General features: G+C 43.2%; 1 protein-coding gene across 1 annotated transcript in view; it reads left to right on the plus strand.

Moving 5' to 3' along the window:
* CLIC6 (chloride intracellular channel 6) overlaps window positions 1–17,495 on the plus strand; it is a 41,740-nt gene that overhangs the window by 10,176 nt on the left and 14,069 nt on the right. The window contains exon 4 of the mRNA XM_019473036.1: window positions 21–170. Within this exon, the coding sequence (XP_019328581.1) occupies window positions 21–170 (150 nt within the window). The remainder of the gene's footprint in view (window positions 1–20; window positions 171–17,495) is intronic.

Raw genomic sequence — 17,495 nt, forward strand, 5'->3', positions numbered from 1 at the left:
GCGGGGCCCCGGGCCCCGAGGGCGGCGAGTGGGATGCGGCAGATCCGAGCCTGAACGGCGTGCGGGGCCGGGTGGAGGACGAGGAGGACGAGACGGGCTCGCCGGCCGCCCTGGAGGAGGAAGAGGAGGATGGGGAGAAGCAGGAACACGACATCTCTCTCTTCGTCAAGGTAGGGTGTGAGGGGCTGCTGGGGAAACCTGGGTTCGCGACCCTCCCCTCCTCCAGGAGCCCCGGGCAGCTCCTGTGATGAGTGGCATTTAAATCTGGCAGGCAAAAGTCAGCCTGACTAAGGTGTTCTGGTTATTAACGCCCAAAATAAACCTGCCTCTGGCTCCTCATTCCTTCCGTGGGCGGCAGGCAGGACGGGACAGGGCTTCCCGCACGGTGGCTGAAGGCCAGTGCTGCCCGTCTCCTCAGCCCTGGGAGCGGGTGGAACCACTCAACCCAGAACCCAGAGAAGCACAGACCTGACCTGTAAAGTGGTTTCCCCCATAGTTTTCCCTTGTGGGCTCTGTGCTGCGTTACTTGAGGTTTCTCTAGCTTTAAATGGAAAGGGTATGCAGGGATCTCAGTTTTGGTGGACTCAGGGGCTCTCTTCTGCCCTCTTCACTGGGGCTGGGACCCAGCAGCATCTGTTTGGAATTGCTGGCTGCGACTTGTGACATAGGGAGTTCTCAAGGGATTTTAAGATCTTCAGAACACAGTAAGAAGGACGCTCGGCACATCGTGGGGGCTGAGGTTGAAGAAACTGGAAAATATCATTCAAAAATGTGATACTGGGATTTTCCAGCATGAACTATGGTCAACATTTAGACAATTGCCCCAAAGTTTGGCAAGGCTGGATTCAGAGAGACAGTAAACTACCCAGCCGTGTAGCATCCCTTATAATTGTCCAGTTTGTGCATGTTTGGGCAGGGAAGACTTAGGTTAGAGGGAAATGGACAAAAAAGAGAAAAACTGTAATGGTCTTAAAACTAATTTCTCGTATTTTATAGTATAGAGCTTTAGAGTTTCTTCCTAGCCTGTGCCCGGAATCCCACCAAAATCAGTGGGACTTGGCATGGAAACAGCATCTGTTCACAGTGACAAAATACCAGATGTGAAATTTCTCTGTGTAGAAACCATCCTAAGGTGTTTTTCTTCCCTCTTCTCTGACCTCTCTGGACTAAATAAAGTGTGGAGCAGGGTGCAATATTTTTCTCAGAGTAGACCTAGCACTAAGGAACTAAAACTAGGGAAGCAGAAGGCGTTTGGGACCTCCACTACAAGCCATACCTCCCATGCAAATAGTGCACCTCCTGAGTTGGCCGAGGCTGCTTCTGTAGCAGCTGGAATTAACCGTGAAAGAAAAACTCATTGCCAGCCCTCTGGGTGACGGGGGTTAGGGCTGAAGTAATGTTTATGCCTTGATTTATCCCAACTCAGTGCACACTCCTTTTCTTCAAGGCTGAGCCTCCTTTGAAGTATCGTTACTTGAAAAAGGCTGAGGAATGCTCTGAGGCTTACACATAGCAGTGTCGGACGTGCTGGATAATGCTACACTGGAAAGATGAATGATAATAATGGCTGATGTTGTGATGTGTGAACGCTCCCCAGCCAGCCCCCAGTTTAAGCAATTCCTTAGCACGCAGGCTGGGACGGATTCTGTGGTCTAAAGGCAACTCTGTATGTCAGGTTGGTGTACAGTAGCTAGATGATAACGCTGGAGCCGAAATCTCTGATTTTGTGTCAAACAGCAGGAGCTGTTACTGTTGAGCCTGGCAGAGATGACTTACGGACTTTCTGGCTCACAGATCTTTGCAGGGACACTTTTGTAACTTATTTATTCTTGTTTTATGCTCTTATATCCATCAGGGAATGCCGGAGAGTGGCAGAGGGCTAAAGTCATAAAGGCTACCTGTGCATTATTGGTATATGCTTTATGGAAGAACAACGTGGCCAAAATTAGAGAGCACACTATAATAAGAGCATCTGTTGTGACTCTGTAGTCCAAATATTAGGATTAGGATATTAGGATTAAGCATGGTTTTTGAAAATATTTATGAATTAATAAAGACAGAAGAAGGAACATTTTCATGATTGACTTAGCATTAGTAACTTAAGAACACCTTGAAAATACTACAGCTGCTCTTCTAATGATTTCAGTGGAGTATTACAACGCTTGAATATTTTACCTTACCGGGAGCTAGATTATTATTTTTTTTTTAGTTTGGGATTGGCACGAGTTCCTCCAGTTCAATGCAAGAAAAAAATGCCTACTGGAGAGCTCAGCATCTCCCCACTCACCAAAATGTGCCAGGGCCACAGTGCTGGGAAATGAGAAGCACTTCTCTTTGCTGTCGGGAGAGTTCACGTTCATGCTGCTCTTGCTGTCACCTGGAGACACACTCGCTATCTTTTTGCCCTTCTCTTGGCAGCAGGAAAGGATATATAAAAAGGGAGAGACTGGAAGTTCTCTGTGGTGGCTTAAAGTAGTTTTTAAGAGCACATAAATAATGCTATGCTTAAATAGGTGCTGATGTATTTTGATGGGAAAAAGGGGGAGAGTGGATTCCAACGTGGGACGGTGTGAACTCTGGTGTTTGGGGATTACTGAGTGTCTGTGTCTGACCACAGCACGTGGTCCACAGACATGATGCTCCTCCCTGAGCAAGTGCTAAATCTCAAGGGTTAAGGAAGTGAGAAGACGATCCAAACTGAATGCAAACATTCGTTTCCAGCCTGAAACACTTCCCTTCACATGCATGTTTCTAATGCACGTGACCACCCCTCTTATGCTCTATTATATCACTGTTCTATGCCTGCCTATTAGCTCTTACGTGCTTTGGAGATGTGGACACCTGCCTCTACTTTGCAAGTGGTGCTGACCTCTTTGACCCTTCTGCTGCGTTTCTCAGCAAGCACCTTGTCTACTTTCTCCCACGCAGCTGGGGGCTTCCTTGTAAATATATTATCCATCAGCTCCCCGACCTTCTTCAAACCTCTATTTAAAATTCTACCCTTCTGTAATGCCACTGGAAACTGGGCAGTGATTAGGCTGTTTAAAATACTGAGATCACTGTTTGTCCTGTTCAGTATGACCCTAATTTCTTTCTCATCCCTATTTCTGTTTGTTTCACCTGCCTGTTGATTTTTGGCTTACTTGTAAATGGTCAAGGTGGGGACTGTCTGTCTGTTATCTGTGCCTGCATGCACAGTGCTAGAGATAGGAGGTCGGTGCTGTGATTTGATAGCACTATACAAATACAGAGAAATGTTAAAAGTAAGTCCCATAATAGGAGAAAACTCACAAGAAAATAATACAGTAGTAGTGATTGAATGATTCTTGCAGTTTCCCTGCTAGGGAGCATTACACTAGACTTGGCAGACGTTAAAGTACCTGGTAGTCCTTCAGTATAACACTTTGAGAATAACAAACAGAAGCATCGCCATCAGAAGGAAACTTCTCAGATATAACTGTGTGATGAGGAGTGTTTCTTGTTTTTACTGTTGTTGATCAAGCTTGTTCTTTTTAGAGGTTTGGGTTTTTTTCTCTTCTGCTTCCTGCTGCTTTGCATTGGTTCATTTAAACAGTGCTAGGATAGGAGGTCGGTGCTGTGATTTGATAGCACTATACAAATACAGAGAAATGTTAAAAGTAAGTCCCATAATAGGAGAAAACTCACAAGAAAATAATACAGTAGTAGTGATTGAATGATTCTTGCAGTTTCCCTGCTAGGGAGCATTACACTAGACTTGGCAGACGTTAAAGTACCTGGTAGTCCTTCAGTATAACACTTTGAGAATAACAAACAGAAGCATCGCCATCAGAAGGAAACTTTTCAGATATAACTGTGTGACGAGCAGTGTTTCTTGTTTTTACTGTTGTTGATCAAGCTTGTTCTTTTTAGAGGTTTGGGTTTTTTTCTCTTCTGCTTCCTGCTGCTTTGCATTGGTTCATTTAATTTTTCATATATGTATTTGAATATTGTGAATACCGTGTCACCTCGTGCCTCCCATGGTGAGGTGGGTGGCAAAATACCTGCTAGCTCCACAAGCATGGGTACCAGCAATTGTGCTTTTAAGCTTATTTGGGTTGCTATGCAGTGCTATGTAGTTTGAACTTGGACACCCCGGGTTCAACGTTGAGATCTCGTGCTATCTGAGATACTCTAGCACTTAGCAGGGTTAGCAGCATCTGTGGGTGATAATATCCTTCTGGACCAGTAGCTCGATGCCGGACAGGGTACAGTAAGGCATCGCCAAAGACGGCAGACATCTGTGTTTGGGCAACTGAACTGTGCCCTTAATGAAGCTGAACTACTAAGACTCCTTGGCTGTAAGAGCAAGACCGTATCAAAATTGCTTTGAGGGTTTCACTAGGTGCCTGTTTGATTTCCATTTTCCTATGAAACAACATGTGCTGTACGTTTCCTTCAGATAGTAATATTTGATGTTTCTGGTGTTTCAAAGTCAAATGCCTGCAAAGGTCATCCAGATACATTTTCCGATCGGTCTTTGGTAATTCAGCTAAGCGTATCTGGCACCCTGGGTAAGACACCCTGTGGATGTTGAAGCTTGCTTGCTGGTCTTCAGGTCAATGGTGTATGTAGGCTTTTTTTTTTTTCCTTCTGTGGCAAAAGCCCTTTATTTGTCAGAAGATGTCTGTAAATGACGTAAATTTATCTTACTATTTGAATATAGCAGAACTCTCACCAAAATGATTCCGTTAATTTTAAGGAATTTAAACATTTATGTAGGGCTTAAGAGTTTATTTCTAAATTAAAAAAAAACCCAAACAAACCTCCAAGGTTGCCTACCAATCAATTTTAAATTTTCTTACAGATAGAAAACTTAAACACTAGAATCACAACTGCAGATTTCATCATTCCAAAGATTTCTAGGGATAGTGATTTATCTGTAAGTGCTGAACACAGTCGGCCAAACAACCCAGCTTCAGCACAAGGCCTTCTCTGAGGTTGCTCATCTTCCAAAACAATTCTTGCTTAGTTTCTGGGTTAAATGGTATATGGTAAAAGCTGACCATGAGCCTAAGGTAATAGATTTTATCCAATGAAAAGTAATAGGCTTTATTCAGTTTTGTGACGTTCTTGGTCTCTAAATCAAAGTCATTTATTTTCATTCAGAGAGTTATTTCATTCCTACCAGGGACCAAGGTTACTTTACTGATATGGAATTTCCTTGCACCATTCCTGAGATGTGCTTGACTGACTTGACACACTTGGAGCTGCACTGAATTATCAAAAGTGCTGATGAACAAGAAAGTAAAAGCCTTGCTGTGAGTAGAGACATAGGAATAACAGGTGCTTGCATTGGTGCCTCCAAACACCACAGTTAACGTATCCAACTTAAATGGTAATGGGTGTTTCATACTAGAGCACAAAAAAGAATCTCCTTTTCTGTGATGTGATGGGTCTGTGGTTTATATATAACTTACATTTAAAGTATAAACTGAACATCTGGGCCTTGAGTGCTGTAAGTAAGAAGTCCATGGGCAGCAGGAACTCAGATCCCTGGAAAAACCTCCTAGCCTGTATGACCGTTCAGTGGACTCTGTGCTGTACCTGATGCTGGACGTAAACACTTACAGCACAATCACTGAGTAGGTATTTGTGCTTAAGACCTTGATTTTTTGTTCATCAGTGCAATCAGTCTGTAAATCAGTTCGGTAAGTACAGTTTATAAGGAGGATAGCTGACATCCTGTATCAAAATGAAAGTAGACAGGTGTTTACTGTCCTTTTTTAGTGTAGATTCACTGTAGGAGCCCAGTATTTAGATGACCTCAGGAAGGTAAAAGTAAAGATTTGTGTGTGTGGAGTTACGCTAGCTTTGTATTTATGGATGAAAAGCAGTTTTGGGGGAAATTTAGGTACTGGATATTTATCCAAGAAAAGGGAACTACCCAAAGCTTGCCAAAGGTGAGCGCGTTGGGTTTGTGTGATGCTACAGAAGGAGAAATTGTTGTGGAATGAGCAGGGAAGCATTTGGTATGGTTTGGGCAATGGTAGGAAACAGATGGCTTCTCTTTCCCTTCTTTCCCCCCATCCCTACCAGGGCTGCTGCATTTCACTTTCCATCAAAAGCACACTGTATTTTCCCTGAGGAACACATCTGCTCCTTTCTCGTCACTCTCTGGTTTTCTCCTTCTCGAGCTACATTTTGTCTACCTTCTTCAAAAGTAGGAGCTTTTCTCAGGTGCCACACTGCTGCCACTAAAATCCTGTAATTTTTTTATACGTTGTTTCCCTCCACCATTCTTTCAGATTTTCTGTTTTCCAGTTGCCTATGAGACCTGTCTGCTTTTATAACTGAGTAGTTACAAAAGTTATCCCAGAATAAGGAAAAAATCATTCAGGAGAAAGCCCCTCCCCTGGAGCCGAGCATGAGCACCACGCAGGCTAGATCTGCTGAAACCAGAATCAAACCGAAGCTGGTCGGGACTGAGCCTTGTGGGGCTGCCCAGCAAACCCAGCACAGCCCCGCTTTGCTGGCTGCTGGTTCATTAGCTGTTTGTGCGGTGATCTTGAGCCTTTGACTACATACAGCTGTACGCAAAGTACCGAATCAGCAGAGGTGTGTTTGTTCAAAGACATTTTGCTGTTCTGTTCCCTGTTTTGTCGTACAAAGCAGGAAGCTGGCTCCCTTCCCATGGGTATTTGCCCTTTCTCAGCTACTTTTTTTTTCAGCTGGAATATGGCAATTTCGGGTTCCCTAATGCAGCTTAAGAGGAACTGGCATTACAAATTCCTTTCATAACTCTTATGAGTTATGTTAGGTTATAGTGCACGCCGGGTGCACCTGCAGCAGTTCTTCTGGGAGCTGAGTATGCTTCCAGCAGTCTTCAATAAAACTGCGCTTGGGAGACTTTGGTTTGAAAGGCAATGATACCAATCTTTTTTTCTGAAAGAGCTATGCAAATTTTTTGAATGTGCAATCTTTTTCATTTTTCCTTCTCATGCTTTCCTTTCTGGCCATTCAGGTTGTCACCTTTTTAGAGCTTAGACTGCTAAAAAGAAACAAGGTTCCTTGGAGCCACTGACTAAAGAATAGCTTTGAAAACGACACCAAAATTAGTTTTGCTGCTTTGCTCCTGGAGGGATGCTTAACGAAGCAGTAGCATGCTCTGTTTGTTTATGCCAGTGTCAGTTCTGACAACTGACAGGCCAAGTCCTGTTCCAGGAAGATGCAAACCAACAGATAGACATCAGTGATCAGAAATACGGAGTTGCATCTAATTTTTTGGGTTTTGGTATGATCTAGTCATACTTCTTGGAGTCATCTTTTTGTCCGTGCTTTGGAAGTCCTAAAACTGCATGTGCACATAGGATTGTACAAGCCTTAAGCATCTATTCGTTCTCAGTGTGACTGCAGATCTCTGCGGTTTGCAGGCTTGTTTTAGGCAAAAGAAGTTTTGAAATAAAGGAAATGTCTTCAAAGCTACGTTCCTAGACCTTGTCCTATTTTTATTTACTCTCAGCTCACTGCTTCAGTAAAGCACCTCGCCATGTGTTTTACTTGAAGCACAAGCTTAAAGTCACGTGCTGTTTAAGCCCTTTGCTAAACAGGGGACACTTTCCTGATTCAGTCCTAGGGCACGGCCTGTATTTCTTGCTGGCTGAAACCAGCAGAAACTTCTGATGAGATCAGCCTGCTGCCCAAAATTCAACCATGCTGCCTCTACTCCTTCAGTTTTGTCTTCATTAAAAGGCTGATCCTACCTGTGATCATCACAGACCAGGGGCAAGGATGGAAGTTTTCCTTGTCTGCTTTCTGCCTCCGGTCCCCGGTTGGCTGAAGTGAACCTTCATTTCATAAATCCTGTTGGAAAGCTGCAGCCTTCTTCAGAAACGTTGATGATTGCTGCACGAGGTGATTGCCATGCAGCTGTGTCTGGGAATTTTCATGCTGTCTGCCTGTTTAATTTGAGGCTTGATTCATGTTTGTATATAGATGAATAACAAACCAGTCTACAGGACTCGCGGCATTCACAAATATAAAACATTAGAATGTGGTGAATGATTTTCTGGGCAAGGGGAAGAAAGGGATTTGGCCAACTAGTTGAAAAATGTAACTATACTCAAATTATTAATATATTCAGGTGAAATCTTTGAAATGGTCTTCATTAAATAAAAATTAAGAGCTTTTTTTGAGGAAATATTACCTGTCAGTGTTAGGTCTAGATTCATTCACAGGGGGTTTAGGCACAGTTGCCAAAATGGAGGAGGCAGCAGCAGCTGCGTCATTAGCCCTGTACTTAGGACACTGATGTGGGATGTGGCTGATTGAGGTTGTTATGTTACCTGGAGCGTAAGTGGAAGATTAGTGTGCATCCCTCTCCCAAGCCAGTGCCATAGACACAGAGTTACAGAGTTATTCCTGCTCTCTCTTTGACACCGTCAACATATAACGATTACCTGCAAAGTGAGACAGCATCAGAAAGGTGAAATGCAAGGAGCCAAGCATATCCAGCAACCTTATGGTTAGGCAATGTATGGTTTATTTGCTGTTATTTCCTATCGTAGCAGTATGTAGATTTTAAATGGTATTCAGTAGCCTTGTTCCCACGGATTTTGGGACTGCTTGTGGGTAACACGTCTCTTGTTCCACATGCTTTGAGAAACCAGAATGTGGTAGGCATTAAAAAGATGAAAAGGTATCGTGTCCCCTTCCCAGCATGGGTATGACAAATCATGCCCAGTCCTCTTGAGAATCTGGATTTTGATTTTATTAGCATCCCTAACAGTAAAAATAAACCATTTTTTGTTGATTAAAAGAAGTCTAATTCTATTTATTAGATATCTTTAGTACTAAACCAACTTTTTCTTCCATGTCTTCTTCGATTCGAAATCAGTTCTCTCCAGCACTTTGCTGCCCTGTTTGCGGGAAGAGGATTAGGCAGCCTTGCGATCGCTCCGCTTCCACAAACAGTTCCACCTTTTTGGGCTCTTCACCTTGACGGGTACCAGCCAGGGTTAGCCATCCCAGGGACTCTGCGTTTTGGCCTTTCTTAGTCTCATATGGATCCGTGCAAAATTATATTTATGGCTCTTTTTTAGAAGTTAGTTTAAATATTGTGAAGCAGAAGTGATAATGGAAATTCTTAATACGACCACACTTTTTTAGGATGCTTATCTCAGGTGAAGTCGCTTTGAATTGGTGGCTGTATACTTTTTGGCAAGAGACAGGCCCCTCCTCTTCAGAGATAGTAAAGGGAGTAAGGTAGTGAAAGGAAATATTATACATATTTTATGGAAGGGGAAGTGAAGCATGGAGATTTACTCCTGTGCCATCACTGACTGTATTCTCTGTGTCTCCCCTAAAGAGGCCCTACCGCTTCTTTTAAAAAGAAAGAAATTGCATGTTCCTCTGACTGTGCCCAAGGAGTGTAAGTAAATGCCATGTGAAGGTTACGTGATTATTTTCTTGCTCAGATAATAAAATGTCACTCTGTGATAAGGACTTATATGCATTTCCATTTGCAACGTCTGATTATTTACTGATAAAATCCTGAACGAGTCGAGTGACTCCATTCCAGTTGCTTTCAATAACACCTGCCTTGTCAGCAGTAAACTGTTTTAATTCCTTCATAAAAATCTTTAGCTTCTCCAAGCAAACAGCGGCAGCTTGTACAGCCTGCCACCAACACGGCGTTGGGGGCTTTCCCTGGGAGGAGGGCACCCGTCGCAGCCTCCCCCCTGCGAGGAGGCTGGGGCTGGCGCGCCAGCCGGCTGCAGGATGTGCCATGCGCAGGGAGATGGTTATCGTGAAGCCTCACAGACAGGCAGAGGTGCAAAGGGGATATTTCCCATCTTGGGTTTTTCCTCTTCATATGCTGAAATTTTAGCATGTATCTGAATATTCAAAATAGACTAGAAATATAATTGTTACAGAACGAAATAAGCTACAGCAGGACTGCAGTCACAAATGCACGCCCTTTCCCGAGTTATTCAAACGGCAGAGTTACAAAGAAGTTAAACATTTACTCAGATTTCAGAAAAATTCTCATTTGTGTCTTGGAGAATCATTGACATTTACCTGGTAGTCACTTTTGAAATTATTTTTGAAAGCTATTACAGAACCTGAGCGTTTTGTAAAAAATCAAGTTTCTTTCCATGATGGTGGCAGATTAAACCCCAAACAGGATCCAAATATACCCTAAAAACTTTAAAATTTCAGGTCGTATGCTGCGTACAGAAATCAACATGCTACCAACCCCCTCGGCAAAACCATCAGCCTCCTTTTTGCCAGGAGCACCGCAGGGGCAGGGGGCTCTCCGGGGGCCGGGACCTCGGGGATGGTCCTTGTTTTGAGGAATATCAGTGTTACAGCTATAGACACTGGGGCCAGTTGGTTTGCAGTATGATTCATGCAGTATATCTTTATTTAAAAACTGTATTTTAATTAGCAATACTGTGTTTCTCATAGTTTCCCAAAGACTGTGAATGGAAGCGAGGTGGTGGGGAGAGCAGGACGAAGAATAGCCTTGAATTTGAATTTACACCGGGAAGGGAAGGAATAGAGTCCAGCCCCGTCTGTCAGGCTAATGGGTTTTTGCTGGTATTTGTGCCCAGTTTTTAACTGCTCTTTCAGGACGCGTCTTCACCAGTTCCCACTGGAGCTGACAGGTTTTTTTATGTAATATTTTACCTGGTCATTTGAATTATTTTCTACTTGGACCAAAATACCACATACTGTTAGTGGGGAAAAACCCCACAAAACCAAATCCCCCTTTTCATCTTTCACCTTCACCTCTTGATTTAAATGTCAGAGTTAGGAATGCCATTGGCAAATTATTTTCTCAAGCCTTCAATGACCTACTCCCTGAAGCTGCATAAAATAGCTTATTTATTTGGTTATTTCTTACTTATTTACTTGCTTGTTTACAACACAAATCACAGATACTTTATATATGTGCGTACAGTTTTTGCATTTAGATTGAAACAGCATGGCTGTGTGTCGCAGGTTAAGTATCATATGGTGAAGTGTAAAACAGGATGTGTCATTGAAATACCAGTTAATCTGTTTTTCCCAGACCTATAATGTGTTCGAGAATATAATGCTCTTTTGTTGAAGTAATTCCCTGTAAGAATTTTAAAAGGATATAAGATTTTTGTCTCCATGTAGAATGTTCAGCTGGCATCTTGCCATGTTATTAAATAGGGATTAGAAATAGCATTGAGGTATTTAAACATAATTCTTGTAACAGGATAAATAGCTAATAGCATTTGGTTTGCTGCTTGTGACCTGGTAATGTTCCCATTAACACAAACACAGACGGCACGAACTCTGTAGGCAGAATTCACAGCAGAAGGAAATTCGGTTTTTGAACTAGTCGGTATAAGATTAAAGCCAGTGATCTGTAACTGGGCGGCGTTTCCCAGCTCCGATTTTCACCTGTGTTCAGTTAAAAGGCTCTCGGTTTTCTTAGACTACTGGCAGGTTTTTGAAAATAATCTTGAATCTTAAAATTAAAGAATGGATAAGGATTAGGGGGAGTGATCTTTTTGTGGGCTGTGAGTTTTCATTAATTAGCCGGCATATTTCTGTTGTGGTTTAAGTGGATGATGGCATTCCCTCTCCTCACTTCAGGGGGAGTGGAGCGGGGGTACCTCTGCAGCCATTCCCCTTTGCCTCTGCTTAAAACCTTCTCTTCTGAATAAACCACTTGATTTTTTTTTTTTTTTTTTACCAGCAATGAAGATTTTGTCATATCTCGCATTAAAATAAAATGGCTTCCATTTTGGAGGAGTGGCAATGATTACTTACAATGCTTTGAAAAGTCTCGATCACTGTGCGTGGGTAGTACACATATAATTCATTATCATCGTGTGCTAAAAAAGTAAATAAATAGCGATGACTGAAAGTAATGCTATTTTGAGTGAGACGTAAAACAAGTATAATTCATGCAATATGACAATTATGTGTGTAGGAGAATGATATTCCTAAATTGGGCAAGATTAATTTAAACCCTATTAAATTGTAGCTGAAGTTTTTCAGTCTTTGCTAGCCACAAGTTAATTTTCCTATTTATTTTTACATTTGATTTTCCTTGCCTTGCCTCTGTTCTCCTTGCCGTGCACAGTTCCTGGAAGCTTGCTTGTTACCGTCATCTAAGTAAGCCTTGTAAAATAAGAGATAAGTAAGTAATAATGCATTGATAATTATAATGGGATAAAGTACTATTTGTTGAAATAATTTTCCAAGCTGTTTTAGGAAAACAGTAAACCGTCACAAAGGGTTGCTGTATTCATGTATTGTTGCTGGGGGCTAGGCATCTAAAAAACAGTAGAAAGGACGTTTACTTTGCCTTAAAGCATTCAGTATCAGGCCAAGAAAAGGCTGTGCGTGATTGCTGCACTACGACCCAGAGGTGGAAACCTGGGAAAATGCTGACTTTCGCCCAGCTCTCTACCAGGGCTTGCTGTACCCCCTCCCTCGGTGCCCGCCTGCACGAGATGCAACATGGGGAGCACCGCAGGCCACTTCCCCGGGTGGGCATCCCTGAGCGGCAGGAGGGTGAGACAAAAGATCTCCCCTCAAAGCCAAAGCAGCCCCAGGGAAACCGCTTTCTGATGCCCCCCAAATGCTGGTGTTGCCACAGGAGCATCCGATTTCCCTTTCCCCCTCCCCGCAGCGCAGCGTGAGAGGATCTGCTCGTGCAAGGAGCCTCCTTCAGACAGGTCTGCTTGGGATGGCCAGGCCTTATTACTCAAACTATTTATTAATTACTTAAGCAAATTATTGTTGAGCTCGCAAAGCAGTGGATTCCTGGTTGCTGATTGCTTTTGCAGTATTACCACATACTTACTGTGCTGTGGATGGCAGGTAGCGAGATGCCAGCATCCTCTATGTTTAATTATTTGCCTTCCCATCATGAGAGGCGCCAACGGTTTCGCTCTGAAACCAGGCTCAGCACTGTCCCAGGTTATGCTAAATACTGTAGCTACCAGAGTGGCTTTATTTGCAGACCTGGTATAGGTAGCTGTAAGACATCTGAGAAAATAAACCTGTAATTTGCATTTTTCCTTTGTAATTTCATTTGATTTTTAGGAATTTTTTTAAGAGCACCTGTTGACTGCCTTTAACTGCCCTGTAGAGAGCCACAGCTGTAGCTGAAAATACCTGTGACAACGTGAAGGGCCTGGCCCAAGGCTAGCAACAGCAGTGTGTATAAAATCGCAGAATTGGTTTACTTTTCTCTTTTGTAAGAGTGCATGCACACATAAGTTTAATCTTTAATCTCTTTAATGTAAATAAGAGTGAATATCAGTAAAACCACAGCCTCTATAAATGTATTACAAGACATTGCACATTTAATTTTCACCTGCACTCTCTTGTGTTTTGTTCACTTTACGGAATTATCATTTAATGGTTCATTTTTTTATAATCTTTGTCAGAACTGGAAGGGCAGGGTGCAGGCAGACCCACTGCTCAGTAGAAGTACTGGGCAGACTGCAATATTGAAATCGAAAGTAAATGGATATTTCATCTAAGTAACAGGAGTGAGTTTGGGCCTTTTGTTTCTCATCGTTTATAAAGTAACTGGACAAAGGTAAAAAGTTTATTGCCACAAAGTTGCTTCTTAATGAAGGAAAATTTCTTCCTATGCATCAAAAGCATTTAATTACTTACTAAGTAATTAAGTTAGTTTCAGCAATAATTACTTACGCAGCAGACCGTGAATAAGTAAATAATGCAGCGAAAGTTAGAATAAAGGGGGCTTTCTCTGCTCTGAAATGGCTGCTGGCATGTATGGGAGAGAGAGACCTGAAACCAGAGGAAATTACAGCTTCAGACTTCTTTTCCTTTCTGTCATCTAGAGAGGATTAGAATTTCCAGATGTATATAACCCCTTTAAGCTGTGACCACTGCTCACTACGTAAAAACAGGGTCGAGGGAAATACCCCATAAAGAAACCCCAACACACTGTTAATCCCTCAACATGAACCGAGGACCAAGAGCATTCAAAGAACCGTTTCTAGCAAAGAGCCTTACTGAACATATGAATATGAAATCTAATAAAACAAAATAATCATAGTAAGTTAATGCAAACGCTGCATGAATGGAAGTATAGTATAATTTCAGAAACCTAACAGAATGAGAAAAGCCTTAATAATGAAATTGTTAAAAGATGTTATGAAATGCTAATAGGTGGCCAGTCCGGGAGACATAAATCTTGCCCAAGCTTCAGATGTTAAAATGTGAGGTAGCAAGGTTTTCGTTATTTCTGCAGGTGGGAGCTCAGCCTGAACTCACATTCAGTGCCAGAAGAGCCCTGCTCCAGGACAGAGCCCATCTTCTATTATCAGTAATAATAGCTAGATAACTAATAACGAGATGACCACTAATGTACAGCTGCATCATTAAAAACACAGTAGATGGGTATATCTAAACTGTCGTCCTGTTTGTAGGTAGACTCAACCTTTAGCCTACTACTTCCAAAAATCCTTTGGCATTCCCACATCCCTGCTAACGGTCTACGTACAAGTTTTCTGTTTGTTTTTTAAGTTAGGAGTAGTCTTTTCATTCTGTATTTGTACAGTACTTAATTTATAGTGCCTAGATGCTACTATAAAGGTCTACATTTCCCTGTCTCCATGAGGAAAAAAGGAAAGCTGGGTGAAGAAATCCTCCTGTCTGAGGATCCCAGCCACACCTTTTCCATAGGTCTGTGTTTGCATCAGTTTGGCAGCTGCTCTGTGCCCTGGAGCTCCACATCCTGACAGCACTTTAAGACAGGACTCTTAAGATACCATCTTTGTAGCCTGTTTTGTGGATGGGCATTAACATCTGATGGGTACAAACAACTGCTGATGGGTTTCAGCAGTTGATTTGGCTCTTTGTCAAGAGGATTGACTATGTGCAGGCTGTGCCCCAGCAGCGGCCAGCCCCAAGTGCCCAGAGCAGCCTCCTGATGTCTGGTCCAGGCACTCAGCAACTTAGACCTGTCTGAAAGTCACCACTCCTTATCACCAACCTTTTGGTGGTTCATAATCTTCCGGGTATGCTCATCTTTGAATCAACATCCTAGCCTTTGGTGGTATTGCTTTTACAGGTAGGAGGTTTTCTCCCTATCCATTGCTGCTGCTGTTCTGCTAGATGGCATTCTGGTACCAAGTATGCCTATACCTTGTTTTGATTATTATCCACAATCAGGCCAGCTGGTGGCTGAGATACTTCCTGAGCCCTCCTGTACTCCATTAAGCCTGAACTGCTTGGATATCCTCGCTGTCTGAGAGGATGCTGCTGCTGCAGCCATCCTGGGTTGCGTTTGGATCCTGTAGCTGCCTCAAGACTTGTGTCCCATTGCAGCTCAGACTCTGTTGCCTTTTGCCAGTGCTGTGTGAGACTACTGGGCTGAGGAGAGTGTTTTGTCAGTTGCCGTCCCTGGGATCCTTGCATTGCTCCTTGTATTCTGTGTGTTGGGCAGTTGTACCTGGCCAGTGGGTGAATACTGGCCCATACTAGCACATGTCCATCCCTCGTTGCAAGCATGCATCAAACATACAGCGTCAGCAGTTAGATTTGCAGTGATTTGCTCAAGCCACTTTAAATAAAATGCCATTTTGTGCTAACTGCTCTCCTGTTCTTCCTCAGAAGAGGATAACCTCTGGCACCATTTACTTCTTACTGTCTGGCTGATCTTAATACATGGACTCTCTTCATTGCCAACAGCACCCTGTCTGGTGTCTGGCTGGAGCTCACTGTCAGAGATACCATATCCATCACCTATTTCCTTTTCCAAGGAATCATTCAATTATTTTAGAGTGTAAACTCTGTTTGGGATAGCTGCTGCTGTTTACTGAGCAGGACCTTTCCCCTCCGTCATTGCCCCCAAGTTTGCTACATGCGTTATTTTCACTTGGACACATTCAGTGGCATGGAATACAAAAGCATGGCACTTGCCATCGTCTTGTCCTTGGAGTGATGTCCATGTCACGTGCAAAGAAACAACGGGCAGCAAGGAACCTTCTGGTAGAGAAGTAAGTCCAAGTCCCTGCTGAAAGGGATCAAATCTCATCTTGAGACAAAATGTTTTTTTTTTCCTCTTGTGCTGTCACATATGCACGTACATATTGATACACCTGCTAATCCTACTGGAAACCTGGTTCAAAACCTCGTGCTGTGGTGGTTAGGAACCCTTCCAGTTGTCAGCTAGAAACATTCATGGACAGTTTCTACCCTTTTGTTTTTGTTCAGCATCACCCCCAACTATCAGGGAAAAAATTATACTTGCACTGAGTGATCATATTTTCCCTCAGTTTTTGCTTTCCAAATTTAAGCAAGAATAGATTTTCCTGCCCTCTGTTGTAAAATAGGTTCCTCATTTTCATCGTCATCTTAGTAGTGCTTGACTGAGTTTGAGTTAATCTTTCATGAAAGCGGAGAACCAGATTTTTGCAGAGACCTCTTCAGGACCCGTGTACAGTGTCTTGTGCTGCGGTTTGAATGCTGCCCTGCCTCCATGGAAGCGTCAGCTTTGATGTAACCTAAGGCAACATCACCTTTTCCCTACAGCTCCATCGGGCAGTTGGGTCAGCACGCTGGGAATAATGCACTCCGGTCTTCTTTTTTTCAGCAGTTATCTCTAGCTGATAAGTAGTCTCCAAGGGTGGGAGTCAGCGCACTTAAGTTAAATTAGATGCCTAAACTCTATAGGGCTATGTAGTGCTGTAGTCAGAGAAAGCGGCACTACCAGAGAGCACGTCATCCCAAGTGGGTGGATGGGTGAGACAGACAAGATGATGAACCCTCAAGGAGTGGCTCGCTCTCTATGTATATCTGTCTCTACTAACCAGAGACCTGTTTTTTTTCTGGCTGACTCTATGCGAGGTGGCTTCCAGCTTCAGTGTGTAACATAACAGTTTGTAACCATTTTTATCTCTTTCCCGTTATCCCAGCACTCGGGGTTATCAGTTTGTGGGGTATTCAGTCTGTTCCAAAAAGCACTGGTGGTGCTGCTGCTGTTCCTGCCTCCTGGGTTGCAGGCTCCATCTGCAGGTCTGGTTGTTATCATTAGATAATTCTCCAGCATCTCTCTGACTGAAACTTGCCCTTATGTTTTGCTGAAATGCCAGACGGGACCTCCAAGGCTCCCTCCTGGACCAGTGCGCATTTCAATTTTTGTGAGGGGGAGGAAGAGAGCAGGAAAGCCAGCATACCCAGTGATTTGAACCACCTCCAGCTACCCTGGTGCTCTAAAAGACGTGCTTTTTGGTTAATCACATTCTGTTCTGTGCCGTGGGACTCTCTGCACTGCTGCCTCTCCCTGTAGCACACGGCATCCGTTGACCTGGATGGAGAGGGCTTCATGTTTCTTTAACAAAACCAGGCTCTTCCCTCCGGGGTAGTAGCAGGTCACGGTCAAGCCAAGTGCATACAAATTGAGTTGTTGGTTCCTACTCCAGGTTTCCTTCCTGCAGTTCTGCCTGCACCTGTCTTCAGGTTTTGTGCAGCTTGCTAATCTGGGCACCTACCCTTTTTAACACGCC

This window comes from Aptenodytes forsteri, unplaced genomic scaffold (assembly GCF_000699145.1).
Source record: "Aptenodytes forsteri isolate BGI_AS27 unplaced genomic scaffold, ASM69914v1 Scaffold2, whole genome shotgun sequence".
NCBI classification, from domain to species: domain Eukaryota; kingdom Metazoa; phylum Chordata; class Aves; order Sphenisciformes; family Spheniscidae; genus Aptenodytes; species Aptenodytes forsteri.